The sequence below is a fragment of the Coenobita brevimanus genome, chromosome 64 (assembly GCF_032717465.1).
Source record: "Coenobita brevimanus isolate Jiangsu-jjx chromosome 64, ASM3271746v2, whole genome shotgun sequence".
NCBI classification, from domain to species: domain Eukaryota; kingdom Metazoa; phylum Arthropoda; class Malacostraca; order Decapoda; family Coenobitidae; genus Coenobita; species Coenobita brevimanus.
The window spans coordinates 3,628,454-3,643,335 of NC_137017.1; the positions used below are offsets into that span (position 1 = coordinate 3,628,454).

At 43.1% G+C, this 14,882-nt stretch overlaps 2 protein-coding genes across 3 annotated transcripts in view; one reads left to right on the forward strand and one right to left on the reverse strand.

Annotated features, from left to right (window-relative positions):
- Window positions 1-1,711, reverse strand: part of Gmppa (GDP-mannose pyrophosphorylase A) — a 49,681-nt gene extending 47,970 nt beyond the window's left edge. Inside the window, exon 1 of one of the 2 annotated variants that reach the window (XM_080276143.1) lies at window positions 1,586-1,711. In XM_080276143.1, the coding sequence (XP_080132269.1) occupies window positions 1,586-1,628 (43 nt within the window). In that variant the 5' untranslated portion in view covers window positions 1,629-1,711. The remainder of the gene's footprint in view (window positions 1-1,585) is intronic. The other variant, XM_080276142.1, reaches the window with a different exon arrangement.
- A 325-nt stretch (window positions 1,712-2,036) lies between these two features.
- LOC145404615 (spatacsin) overlaps window positions 2,037-14,882 on the forward strand; it is a 91,052-nt gene continuing 78,206 nt past the window's right edge. Inside the window, exon 1 of the mRNA XM_080276136.1 lies at window positions 2,037-2,236. Within this exon, the coding sequence (XP_080132262.1) occupies window positions 2,037-2,236 (200 nt within the window). The remainder of the gene's footprint in view (window positions 2,237-14,882) is intronic.

The window sequence follows — 14,882 nt, forward strand, 5'->3', positions numbered from 1 at the left end:
CCATGTATGTGGGTGCTTACACCCAGGTAAGAGTGAATGGAGATTTGAGTGATGAGTTTTCTGTGAATGCTGGTGTGCATCAGGGGTCAGTCTTGAGTCCCATGTTGTTTATCATGGTACTTGAAGCCCTTTCACGTGACTTTAGAAACAGACTCCCGTGGGAGTTGTTGTATGCTGATGATTTGGTGTTGATTGCAGAGAATGAAAGGGAGGCGGAGGAAAGGTTTAGGAAGTGGAGAGATGGTATGGGGCAAAAGGGTTTAAGGGTAAAAGCAGATAAAACAAAAGTGATGATATCTAGGGTTGGCGGTACTGTCAAAGACGAGGGAGAGTGGCCATGTGCAGTTTGCCACAAGGGCATGGGAAGTAATTTCATCTTGTGCGGTGTGTGTGATAAATGGGTGCACAAGAGATGTAGTGGTATCAGAGGTAGACTGCGAGATAATGCTGATTTTATGTGTACGGCATGTCGGGGAGAGCAGGTGGAGATCGTCAGGCATGAAAGGACTGAACTTGCTGATGAATCTCTTGAGTGTGTGGAAGAGTTTTGTTATTTGGGAGACATGTAGTGTGCTGGAAGTGGGGCTGGAGCTAGCTCTATGGCTAGGGTGAGAAGTGGTTAGAAGAAGTTCAGGGAGCTCTTGCCTCTTCTGACATTGAGAGGGCTCTCCCTACATGCTAAGGGGTCTTTGTATGCAGCATGTGTTAGGAGTGTAATGCTGTATGGTAGCGAGACCTGGGCAGTAATGGAGAAGGATATTCGCCGGCTCAGACGTACAGAAATGACAATGATTAGGTGGATGTGTAGTGCGTCCCTGCGTGCAAGGTCCGGGGGGGCTGGGTTTACAATGGAAGATTTGAGGTAGGATGGGACTGGAGTGTATTGGTGTTGTGGTGAGGAGAGGTAGATTGAGATGGTTTGGACATGTGGAGAGGATGGGGGACGATAATTGGGTGAGGAATGTGAGAAGTGTTAATATTGAGGGTGGGGTTATGAGGGGTAGACCGAGAAAGACATGGGATGAGGTCATTAAGTGTGACCTCAGGGTTAAGGAACTGAACAGGGAGGCTGCAATGGATCATGCAGCGTGGAAAGCCACCGTTAGGTGACCAAGGCCAACGCATGCAAGCATGTTGGAGCCTTTATAAATGAAACAAAATGATGAACCTGGTGTTATGGTTTGGTAAACATTACTCCTATTTTCCTGACATGCTGACTACTCCACCTTCTTGGCCTCCATGTGTTTTCAGATAAAATTTTCGGTAGCTACTTTGACTTTTTTTTTTTTTTCTTTTTTGAGGTACTCAGTGGTTCATGTGCTTATTTTGCCTATTTATAACACCTCTTCCCAGCTCCAGCAGCAAAGTTTAAATTGATAACAACTAGTTCTGTGTCGAGTTAGCATGCTTCTGGTTACTCTGTGGGTGGCTACGTATGCATTAATACACAAATGATCAGCGACGACCCATTAAACATAGTTATGTTAATGGACTGCTGACGTGTAACTTTGCGTACTTTGCGATATCAGTATAATCCCAATCACATTTCTAACTTAAACAAGTGCCACAAGTTTGCTTATATTACCTTTCTGTGGTCCTCCAATAAGAATAACAGCTTTAAGCATCATCTTGCTAAGATTTTTTGCAGTTGATTTCAGGTCTCCACTGCCAATTTTTTAATGTTACACATCAAGGGAATCGGACGTCGACGTAGACTTTCGACTAGTGTTCGAATTAGTGTAATCATTTGAATAACTACAAGAGACTGACTTATTGAAATGTTCATAAATCAGAGACTATTTCTGCCTTGTGCTCAGAATAGGCAGTAGTATAATTAAAGGCATCACAAGAAATTTGGTCAGGTTCTAGTGTACAGACATAAGATTATAAACCCAAACTATAAAAAAATTATCATTTTATAATTCACACAAACATCTGTTTATGAAAATGTAATTAATTAAAAAAAAAAAAATCAGGCATCTTGCCTTGACTCACGAGTCAGGCCTCAGGCTGTCAGCTGACTTTCGTAAACAAAGATGTCCACCCACCGAAACGTCAACAAATTGGTGGTAGTGAAAAAACTTACAGATTCGTCCATAACTCTGGATAATATTCTTAGGATTGACTTAGAATCCAATAATAATGGATTTCTGGCTCTTTTGACTGATGGAAGACTGGTGTTAACGACATGGGTGAAGAAAAAAATAAGCTCCAAAGTTATCGCTGACGCATCAGAGTAAGTGCGACTGTTAACCAGCACGGTTCTAGTTTACTCACCTGGATAGCCAATGATCCGGCTTTGTGCTGGATTTTGGTACTAGGTTCCTATTGTTCTTCTTCACTTGGTTGACTACCCCAAGTTTGAACCGTCAGGTTCAAGTGTCAAGACGATATAGGCAGCCAGCCCAGAGCTGCTGGCACGGCAGCCCACTAATGAACAAACCACAGTGAAAGTTATTACCATGTAGAATGGGCTGATGTGTGCCATGTGCAGACTGATTGGTATTATCTTAGTTTTGGACATCTGGGGAATTTTAAATATTAATCCTTCCCAATTATTGGATCTCCTTGGTATTTATTTCCTTTATTGCCACTTCTTTAGTGGGCAGTCCCATACCCAATGGATTTGTGCTATCATATAGTGTATGCCTGTATGTGTGTTTTTCTGTGCAAATGAATATTTCTATTATTTATGAATATTTTTAATATCCATGATCTTGGATTAGGTTAGCCTATGTAGAGATAGCTTAGCTTAGCTTGTCGGATGAGCCAAAAAGGACCATCAGGGTAAGTTAGGTTACTTTAGTTAGGTTAGGTTACTTTTGTTAGGTTAGTATATGTTAGGTTAGGTGGCAGTCAAGAGCTCCTGCAGGGTTAGGAGGTAACTGTAGCACCAGTCGAGCAGGGCAGTACTCCCAAGGTGGATGGAAAGCTGAAGACAGGGAGAGCTGGAGCTCCCGTTTCATCAGCCCTCGGGACTAAGTCCCGACCATCCCTCTTTGCTGAACTTTTTCAGTGTCTCAGTAACACAGAGAGTAGACCAGCATGCTCTTCAATACAAGTTTCTCCAACTATCAACACCAAACTACATGCACAGTACACACCACACTTCCTTTTCAAAATTTTCAAAAATGGCATCGAATAACATAGCTTCGGAGTCCCCAGGGGGGGGGGAGACCATAAATGCCCCCACCTTCAGCCCCTCTCCTGGTGATGACTCAAGGTGCCTGGAACCACTGTCTGACTCTCTTCTTCTTCATTTCTGCAACATTCGTGGCCTTTCCTCTAACTTTCGCTCTATTGAGCACCACCTCTCCTTCTCTAAACCTCGCCTTCTTTTCCTAATTGAGACTCAGCTGTCTGAGGCAACTGACAGCAGACCCTTTTCTGTATCCTCCTACTTTCTCTGTACTCATTTCAAAGCCAAAGGTGGCTGTTGTGTACATGTACGCAACAACTTATCTTGCTCTCGTGTTCCTGAACTCAATTCTTCTGAATTCTCTACACTCTGGCTTCGGCTTTCCTGTCATTCTCTGACTAAATATATCTGTACTGTTTACTTATCTCCTAATTCTACTGACTATCCAAAATTCTTTGACTGTCTTACTTCTACGATGGAACACATTCTATCCATCACTCCTTTCTCTGAAATCTCCATTCTTGGAGTCTCAATGTTCACCACCACCTTTGGCTTTCATCTCCTTTCACTGATCCACCTGGTGAACAAGCCTACACCTTTTCTATCCTTAATGACCTAGAGCAGCTTGTACAGCACCCTACCCGTATCCCTGACCGCCTTGGAGAGAGCTCCAATATACTTGATCTCTTCCTTACAACTAATCCTTCTGCTTACACTCTTAATCTTTTCTCTCCGTTGTGCTCCTCCAATCATAACCTTATCACCTTAACCTGTCCTATCGCTCTGGTACGGCCTGCGGACCCTCCAAAAAAACGTCGTCTCTGGCACTTTGGAGCTGCGGATTGGGAGGCCCTCAGGCAGTACTTCTTTGATTTTCCCTGGGATGATAGTTGAAAGTTGGAATACAAATGTGGGCGATTGTGTGTGTGTATGCGCCAACGCAAGATCGTGCTAGAAGAGTGAGAGAAGAGTTCTGGACAAATGTGGAAGTGTGCATGGAAAAGTTTGGAAAGAAAGAGAGAGTGTTTTTGATTGGTGATATGAATGGTAAAGTTGGTAATGTGAAGGTGGATGGAATAGTTGGTGAGTGGGGTGTGCCTGCTGAGATAGATGAGAATGGGAGTGCGTTAGTGGACATTTGTGCTGGGAGGGGGTTGGTGATAGCCAATACCCTCTTCAGGCATAAAATGATCCACAGGTATACATGGCGAGTGATGAGAAAGGTGGGTGGTGAACTGAATGAAAGGAAGGCAATGATTGATTATGTGTGTGTGGATGAAAGGATGCGAAGATGTGTAAAGGATGCAAGAGTGTATAGAGGTTGGGGGAGTGGACTTTCTGACCACTACTTGGTGGTGGCCAGAATTAGGATGCAAGTAAGATGGAGGAATAGAAGAAGGGAAAGACGAGAGGAAGGAGTAGTTGCAAGGAGAGTGGAAAGGTTACAAGAGGATGAGAAAAAGGTAGAGTATAAGAGAGAAGTGGAGGAACGATTGGGCAAATATGAATTGGAGCAGATGGGAGACGTGGAAGGTGTGTGTAAGATATTTACAGAAGAAATATGTGCAGCATGTGATGTGGTGTGTGGAAGGAAGAGAAGACGGAGGGGGGTGCAAGGAACAGCGTGGTGGACTGAAGAGGTGAAACAGGCTGTGGCACAAAAGAAGAAAGCATACAATGAATGGATGAGAAATAGGGGCGTGGAAGAAGTTGAGAGGCGGAAGAGAGAGTTATATGTGGAAAGGAAGAGAGAGGTGAAAAGATTAGTAAGAAGAGAGTGGATGAGGAATTTGGAAGGAATTTGAGTGTAAAGTGGAGGGACTGTAAGAAAATATTCTGGAGAGAAGTGAAAAGAGTAAGACAGGGTGGAAGTGAAGTTAGCAGGGGAGTGAAAGATAAAAATGGTAGATTACTAGTGGAGAAGGGAGAAAAAGTGAGCAGATGGAGAGAACACTTTAAGGAATTGTTGAACGTAGAGGATGGAAGTAATGCGAGTATAAGTGGCTGGGGAATGGCTGGGAGAAGGAGGGAGGTGAGAAGACAGGAAGAAATCAGTAGGATAGAAGTTGTGGAAGCAATGAAGAAAGTTAAATCGGGGAAAGCCCCAGGAATTGATGGAGTGTGTGGTGAAATGCTGAAGCATGGGGGAGAGATAGTAGTAGAATGGATGTGGAAGATGTGCAGATTGGCCTGGGAGGAAGGTAGAGTCCCAGAGGATTGGAAGTCAGGTATAATTGTTCCATTGTACAAAGGAAAAGGGGAAAAAGAAGTGTGTGGTAATCATAGGGGCATTTGTCTTCTTAGTATAATAGGAAAAGTGTATGGTAGGATACTTATAGACAGAGTTAGAGAAAGAACAGAGAAATTAGTTGGAGAAGAACAGGGAGGCTTTAGGAAGGGAAGAGGTTGTGTAGATCAGATATTCATTCTTAGATCTTTAGTGGAAAAGTTTCTAGAGAAGGGAAAGAAGTTGTATGCGGCTTTCATGGATTTGGAGAAAGCATATGACAGGGTGGATAGACAAGGATTGTGGAAAGTGTTAAGAATATATGGAGTAGATGGGAAGTTGTTGAATGCTGTGAAGAGTATGTACGATGGTGCGAAGACTACAGTGCGTGTGGATGGTGAACTAAGTGAATTTTTCTCTTTGAAAGTTGGTTTGAAACAGGGATGTGTCATGTCTCCATGGTTGTTCAATCTGTACATGGATGGGGTAATAAAAGAGGTACAAGGTAGGGTAGTGGATGTTGGAGTGGCCCTGGTGAGAGAGGATAGTGTTTGGAAACTCCCTGTACTGTTGTCTGCAGATGATACTGTGTTGTTGAGTGAAGACGAAGGGGAGCTGCAAGGCTTGGTGGATGAGTTTGAGAGAGTGTGTAAGAAACGGAACCTAAAGGTGAATGTAGGGAAGAGTAAAGTGATGGTCTTTGAGAGAGGTGAAGTCAGTGAATGTACAGCGAGGTTGGATGGTGAGGAATTGGAAAATGTGAGTACGTTTAAGTATTTGGGTAGTGTGATGAGTAAGGATGGAGGTTTGGAGGGTGAAGTGCTTGAAAGGGTACAGCAGGGAAGAAAGATTGCTGGTTCCTTGAAAGCAGTGATAAGGAACAGGGAAGTGAGCATGGAAGTAAAAAAGTTACTACATGACAGTATTGTGATACCAACTCTAACGTATGGAAGTGAAGCCTGGACATTGTTGGAAGGACACAAGTCAAGAGTGAGAGCAGTGGAAATGAGTTATTTAAGGGGAGCCTGTGGAGTCACGTGGAGAGACAGGCTGACGAATGAGGATATAAAGGAGCGTTGTGGTGTGGATGTGGATGTGATAGGAAGCGTTATGAGGAACACACTGAGGTGGTTTGGCCATGTGGAGAGGATGGAGGGTGAAAGACTGACGAAGAGAGTGTATGTGAGTGAGGTGGAGGGTGGAAGAGGGAGAGGGAGGCCGAGGATGAGATGGAGGGATGGGGTGGAGAGGTATATGAGAGAGGGGGGTGTGAGTTGGGAGCAGGGCAGTGAAATGGCGGGGGACAGGGCGACTTGGAGGCGATTTGTTTGTGGCCACCCCAAACGGGATTGAGGCGTCTGGCAATAGATAGATAGATAGATAGATTATTGCTTTCATGGCCGGGAGCCATCTGGGTGTGCCTTGCGCATTACGGAGGTGATTCTCTCGGGCATGGAAGCATACATTCCTTTCTCATATCCTTTGACTAACGCAAGAAAGCCTTGGTTTAATCACGCTTGTTCTAATGCTGTCCGCAACAAGGAGAGGGCCTATAAAAGGTACCGGAGCCAACCCACCCCTGAATCACATCTTTTATACATTTCTGCCCGAAATTGTGCTAAGTCTGTTCTTCTATCTATCTATCTATCTATCTGTCTATTGCCAGACACCTCAATCCCGTTTGGGGTGGCCACAAACAAATCGCCTCCAAGTCGCCCTGTCCCCCAAGTCCTTTGTCCGGTCCTGGGTCGTCATCATTTGGTCAGTCCTCGTCCGAGGCTTCTTGTTTGTTTTTTTAGTTAGTTGTTTCCGGGGAGGGGCACTAACCCTCCGCCAATCCTTTTAGTCGCCTTTTACGACAAGCAGGGATACTGGGGGAGTATTCTTGAAAACCCCCCTACCCCCAGGGGTACAAAATGCTCTCAACTCTCCAACTCGAACTCTTCCCGCTCCTTCTGGCACCTTGCCAGAAACCTTTCTAACAACTTTACCTCATCATCCTTCCCACCTCTTTTCTACTCTGATGGCTCTGTAGCTATTTCTTCTACTGATAAAGCAGATCTCTTCGCTCAGACTTTCTCCTCCAATTCCACCTTAGACGATTCCGGTGCTGTTCCTCCATCACTTACCCGTCTGACTTCCTCATGGCTAACATTAAAATTTTTTCAGCTGATGTTTTTTCTGCCATTGCTGGCCTCAGTACTAATAAAGCATATGGGCCTGATGGAGTCCCTCCTGTTGTTCTCAAGAACTGTGCCTCTGTGCTTGCACCCCGTCTTGGCAAACTCTTTCGCCTTTGTCTGTCAACTAGTACCTTTCCTTCTTGCTGGAAGTTTGCTCTCATTCAGCCAGTCCCAAAGAAGGGTGACCATTCCCAACCCTCTAACTATCGCCCAATTGCTTTAACATCCTGTATCTCAAAAGTTTTTGAGTCTATTCTCAGTAGAAAAATTTTAAAGCATCTTTCCTATTACAACCTTCTTTCTGATTGTCAGTATGGGTTCCGTCAGGGACACTCCACAGGCGATCTTCTCACCTACCTTTCAGACTCCTGGTCATCCTCCTTTCAGGACTTTGGCGAAAGCTTTGCCATTGCACTTGACATCTCAAAGGCTTTTGATTGAGTCTGGCATAAATCTTTAATTTCCAAACTGCTCTCTTACAGTTTCTATCCTTCTTTCTGTGCCTTCATCTCTAGCTTCCTTTCTGGTTATTCTATAGCTGCTGTTGTAGACGGCTATCGTTCTTCTCCTAGATCTATTAACAGTGGTGTTCATCAGGGCCCTGTCCTATCACCAACTCTCTTCCTTTTATTCATCAATGACCTTCTAAGCTGTACATCTAACCCTATTCACTCATACGCTAATGACTCCACCCTTCACTTTTCCATTCGATTCCCACAACGTCCATCTCAGCAGTTACTTCAACAAACAAGGGATGAGGCTATGACACACCTGATGTCTGACTTGGCTCGTCTCTCTGACTGGGGTAAAAATAATCTGGTTGTTTTTAATGCATCAAGGACTCAGTATTTGCACCTATCAACCCAACAAAATCTTCCATAGGTATACCCACTTATGTTTAATAATACTCAACTTAATCCTGCATCATCCTTGAACATGCTTGGAGTTTCATTTGCTCGGGACTTGTCTTGGAAAGATCATATTACATCTCTTGTAAAATCTGCTTCCAAGCAATTGGGTGTGCTAAGCCGACTCCGTTCCTTCTTTGCCCCTGCACAATTGTTGACTCTATACAGGGGTTTTATCTGCCCCTGTGTGGAGTACAACTCTCATGTGTGGGGAGGCTCCCCACATACAGCTCTTCTCAATAGGGTGGAGTCAAAGGCTTTTCGTCTCATTAACTCTCCCCCTCTTACTGACTCCCTTTAACCTCTGTCTTTTCGCCGCAATGTTGCATCTTTATCTCTTTTCTATCACTACTTCAATGGTCACTGTTCCTCTGAACTGTCTGCATGCATTCCTCCACTTCTACAACGGGCACATAGCACCCGTCTAGCTGCAAACTCTCACCCCTTTTCTGTCTAACTCTCTAATGCAGGAGTTAACCGTTACTCCCAGTCCTTCATTTATGCAACAGGACAACTCTGGAACTGTCTCCCTCTGTCTGTATTTCCTGCTTCCTATGATCTCCAGTCTTTCAGATGCATTGTGTCCAGGCATCTCGAAATGAATGGATCTCTAATTTGGCTCTCTCTTGTATTTTGTTTTTCTCTTGGAAGGAACAGTTTTGCAGGCTCATGGCCTTTGGTTCATTCTTCCTCACAAAAAAAAAAAAAAAACTAAGATTGTCATAGTCATATTATGGTTATTATTCATTTGCACAACAAATGAGGCCTCATAACACTCAAATGAACTAAAAAACTACCATTTTGGAAGAAAAAACACCAGAAATAGAAAACAGCAATAAAGGAAATATTTACCGGTACCATCTCCTTATTTGGTGAACAGTATTGTACTTTGAACCGTTGAACATGCAGCTGGAAATTGATGATAGCATTGTAAATGATTTTCCAAATTTTTAGTGGTAGATGGGGGCACTCACCATCCTCTCACTTGATGTAGTGCTGCTCTTGGGTGTATGCCCTTTCCTCTCCTCCATCCTTCTTTCCTTCCATCCTCTTCTGTCTTTCTTTGCTTCATTCTTTCCTCGTCCTTCTGCCTACGGATGACATTACACTCCCTCTGTCTTTCCTTCATTCTTTCCTCTTACTTCTGCCTGAGGGTGATTACGCTGAGTGACAAGCCAAATGGTTTCCTGTACACCAGGAAACCATTTACTATGCTGGGTGGTAACCATATAACCAAATTTTGGCGCCTGGTGGTTTAGTGGGTAATTACGGCACTCCAGTCGAATTGAGCTGGCAGGTCCGTAATTTTCAACACATTTTTGAGGGGGGCTAGACAAAATGTATATGCCTCCGCACTAGAAACCTTAAATTAAATCAAAACGCTTAAGTTTGTGGACCATCCGATAGTTTTCAGTTTGATTCTGCATAGAAGTTGATGAGTAATGAGGCATGTATGTTTAGTGATTAAGTTGGATGTGTAAACAAAAGGCTTCACTTTCTGCCAGGCTGAACTTCAACTCAAACTGTGACTAAGTTTAATAATTTGGCCATTTTACATTTTTGGTGTACTATGCTACACCCTTGTCAAGATTGTTCGCACACATCTGTGTAGGATTCAGGTTGAAATATACTGCCCTGCCTTTATTCTTTTGGAAACTAGATAATATTATTATGATTTAGTTTATGATCATAATAATATTATGAGTAAGTTTATGATCAATTTGGATCGGATTTGGAAATATTCGATCCAGCATGCATCGAATGGTTTGAATTTTCAACAAAACCTCTCCAAGTTTTTCTTCCTTTTTATTTTTATGTTCAGCCTTATAAGCCTAACGTTGTTTGCTTTCATATTAAAGGCCACTCACCTTCCATAACATTACATGTATTTGACACACACACACACACACACACACACACACACACACACACACACACACACTATATTATTAAATATAACAGTGAACAATGCGATGATGCAATGGGTCAGAGAAGAGACACGGTTCCGAGGTGAGGACACACCGTCAAGACTAGATTTACTGTTTACCAAAGAACCCGAAGTAATAAAATCCTTGAAATATATGTGTCCTATTGGAAAAAGTGATCATGTGGTCATTGAGTTCCAGATGATAACAGGGAACATGGGGCCAAGAGACGAGCTTTATAGGCAGGGAAGATACAACTTTGGGAGAACAAACTTTACAGGACTGAGAATATTTTTGGAGAATGCAGATTGGAGAAAATTCAGAGAAACAAGAGAGATACAGAGGAAGTGGGATATTTATGACAGAATAGGTAGGAAAGGTATGTGGAAGGTATTAAGAATATATGGAGTGGAGGGGAAATTGTTGAGTGCTGTGAAGAGTATGTACGAGGGAGCTAGGGCTACTGTGCGAGTGGATGGTGAGCTGAGTGAGTTCTTTGATCTCAATGTGGGACTGAAACAGGGGTGTGTAATGTCTCCATGGCTGTTTAATATATATATGGATGGGGTTGTAAAGGAGGTACAAGGTAGGGCAGTGGATGTGGGGGTGGCCCTAATGAATGAGGGTGAGATTTGGAAGCTTCCGGTGTTGCTGTTTGCTGATGATACAGTATTGTTGAGTGAAGATGAGTGGGAGTTGCAAGGTTTGGTGAATGAATTTGGGACAGTGTGTAGGAGGAGGAAGCTGAAAGTTAATGTAAACAAAAGTAAAGTTATGGTGTTTGAGAGGAATGAAGTCACAGAGTGTGCAGTGAGGTTGGATGGTGAGGATATGGAGAATGTGAGTGCATTCAAGTACTTGGGTAGTGTGATGAGTAAGGATGGAACTTTGGGGGATGAAGTACGTGAAGGGGTACAGCAGGGAAGGAAGGTTGTTGGCACACTGAAAGCAGTGATGAGAAATAGGGAGGTGAGTATGGAAGTTAAGAAGTCACTGCATGATGGTATTGTGATCCCTACCCTGACGTATGGAAGCGAGGCGTGGACCTTGCAAGAAGGGAACAAGTCAAGAGTGAGAGCAGTGGAAATGAGTTACTTGAGAGGAGCATGTGGAGTGACGTGGAGGGACAGGTTGACGAATGAAGAAGTGAAGGAACGTTGTGGAGTAGATGTGGATGTGGTTGAAAAGATTAGGAGAAATACACTGAGGTGGTTTGGACATGTGGAGAGGATGGAGAATGAAAGACTGACTAAGAAGGTGTATGTAGGTGAGGTGGAGGGAGGGAGAGGGAGGGGTAGACCGAGGATGAGGTGGAGGGATGGAGTTGAGAGGTATATGAGGGAGGGGGGGGTGAGTTGGGGGGAGGGGAGTCAAATGGTGGGTGACAGAGTGACTTGGAGGCGTTTTGTCTGCGGCCACCCTTTGCAGGATTAGGGCGTCGGGCTATAGATAGATAGATAGATAGATAGCCTATAACTCGGTAGTGGAAAAATTTGTGCCAAGAGTAACGGGCAAAGAAAACAGGAAAATAGAGTGGTTTAATAGAAGGTGTATGATGGCAAAAAGAGAGAGAGAGATGGCGTGGAACAATTGGAGAAAGAGAGGCAACAACAAAACAAAGGAAGAATATAAAAGAACCAGAAACAAATACACAAGAACACGTACAGTAGAGAGGAAGAAAGGAATTTTGAAAAAGGTATAATAGCCAAATGTAAGGATGAACCCAAACTGTTTTACAGATTTGTCAATGGGAAATTGAAACAAAAGGAAGGAATCACCGAACTGAAAGTAGAAGGAGAGGTCTATAAAGATGCGGCAATGCAAACAGAAATAATGATCAAATTTTTCCAATCAGTTTTCACTAATGAAAAGGAGTTTGTGGAAGGGGAGGGAGTGACTAGAAAATGAAGCAATAAAAGATATAAAAGTGGAAGTACAGGAACTGTATAAATTACTGGAAACTCAAGATGTAAGGAAAGCCCCATGACCAGATGGAATCTCTAATTGCGTACTGAAGGAATGCAGAGAACAACTGGCGGATAAGATTCACAGTTTAATTGGGTGTTCTCTGGAAGAGAGGAAAGTGCCTCAAGAATGGAAGAGGGCAAATGTGGTACCAATTTATAAGAGAGGAAACAGGGAAGAACCCGTGAATTATAGAGCAGAGTCCCTAACCAGCATGGTCGCAAAATTGTGCGAGAGAATTCTGAAAGATACATGGATAAAATATTTGGAAGAGATGAATATATTGGCTGATAGCCAGTTTGGATTCAGAAGTGAAAGGTCATGTGTTTCCAACTTGTTGAGTTTTTACTCAAGAGTGATTGATGTGCTACAGGAAAGAGATGGTTGGGTGGATTGTGTGTATTTAGATTTGGAGAAGGCCTTCGACAAGGTACCCCATAAGAGACTAATGTGGAAATCAGAGCATATAGGAGGACTGAAGGGGAATGTCCTGGAATGGATGAGAGATTTTTTTTGAGAGAGAGACAAATGAGGACAGTAATAAAGGATAGGATGTCTGGATGGAGGGAAGTAACAAGTGGAGTCCCACAGGGCTTGGTGTTGGTGCCAGTAATGTTCCTGATTTACATAAATGATATGGTAGATGGAGTGAACAGTTATGCAGGCCTGTTTGCTGATGATGCAAAGATCTTGAGGAAGGTAGAGGGTGAGGAAGATTGTAAAATGTTGCAGGAGGATCTGGATAGGATACATGAATGTAGCCAGATGTGGGAAATGAAATCCAGTGCAAAGAAATGTAAAATATTGGAAATGGGCAGAAGTACCAAGAGGCCATCACTGAATTATTTGATGGGTAATGAACCAATCACAAAAGTGAGAGAAGAGAAAGATTTGGGAGTGCTGGTCCAGGACAGTTTGTCACCTGAAAAACACATTAACAAGACAGTTAGAGAGACGTTTAACCCTTTAACCGCGGGCATTGTTTTGCACCGACTGGCCTCTCCCGCGGGGGTTCCAGCCAAAATGTAAACAAACTTTAAACCTTTATAACTCTGCACAGAATAAATCTGGAGCAAAAAATAAGATACCATTAGAAAGTACTAACCTTCGGCTTTGCAATGATGTAGGTTTCATTATTTAGTTGACTATCACCGGATGGGTAGTGCCATTAGAAGTGAGCGATCTAAAATCACTATTATTCGCTCACACATCATTACCAAATGCCAACCTCATTCTGATAATAATACTATAAACATATATGAACACTGTACATACGATAAACACCCACTCTGTGTTCACTGAGGCAGGTAAAAGGCACTGTAATTGCCCGCACTTCACTGCCACATCAGCGGTGTTGTAATCACTATTTTTCACTCACACACCATTACCAAATGCCAACCTCATTCTGATAATAATACTATAAACATACATGAACACTGCACATACGATAAACACCCACTCTGTGTTCACTGAGGCAGGTAAAAGGCACTGTAATTGCCTGCACTTCACTGCCACATCAGCGGTGTTGTCACTCACACAGCTGGACAGATACTGATGCGTGTTTGGTCAGGGGTGGGGTGGGGGGCCCGGGGGGTGGGAGGAGGGAGGTGGGGGTCGGCTGGAGTGAAAGAACTTAATAGCTACTCTCCCTTGAAACAATTGGCGCATGGAAAAAACCTGCGGTATTCAAAATATTCACAAACATTCGAGAATGACACCCGCGGTTTGGTCCAGTTTTTGCAATGTCATTCTGGGATGACACCTGCGGTTAAAGGGTTAAACTTCTGGCTAATGTATGAGTAGCTTTTCATTACAGTATATGGATGAAGAGATGATGAAAAAATTGATAGTGGCCATGATTTGCCCCAGGTTATAATATGCAGCATTAAGAAAGATATAAACAATATTGAGAGAATACAAAGAACAGCAACCAAGATGGTCTTCAGTCTGGCAGATCTGTCATAAAGAGAGAGGGTGGAATAGCTGGATTTGCCTTCCTTAGAAGAAAGGCGACATGATTGCAGTGTTCAGGACCATGATGGGAGTAGATAAAATTGACTGAGAAGATCTGTTTTTATGGGATAAAAGAGTAACAAGAGGACACGGAATGAAATTGAAGAAGCCAAACTGCTTGAAGGATATCAAGAAATATAGTTTTCCTTATAGATGTATAGACCTGTGGAATAGCCTGGACAAAGAGATCGTCCAGTCTAAAAACTTAAATGAGTTTAAAGCTAAATTTGATTTATTGCGAAACAGGGACGGGACCTCACGAGCTTAGCTCATTTCCTGTTTATCACAATTAGGTAAATACATACACACACACACACACACATACGCACACACACACATTTGTATTCCATCATAAAAGCCTTGATCTCAGAATATACAGATTCCAGTATACAATATGCACAAAATTAAAATATATATTCAACATGTCAGACACGAGCAAACATGGCTTTTCTTCTCTCTGTCGTGTCAATAAATTCGTTTTGAGCAGTGTCTCTTAAAGTGTCGTCCATGGGCCCCCAGGGT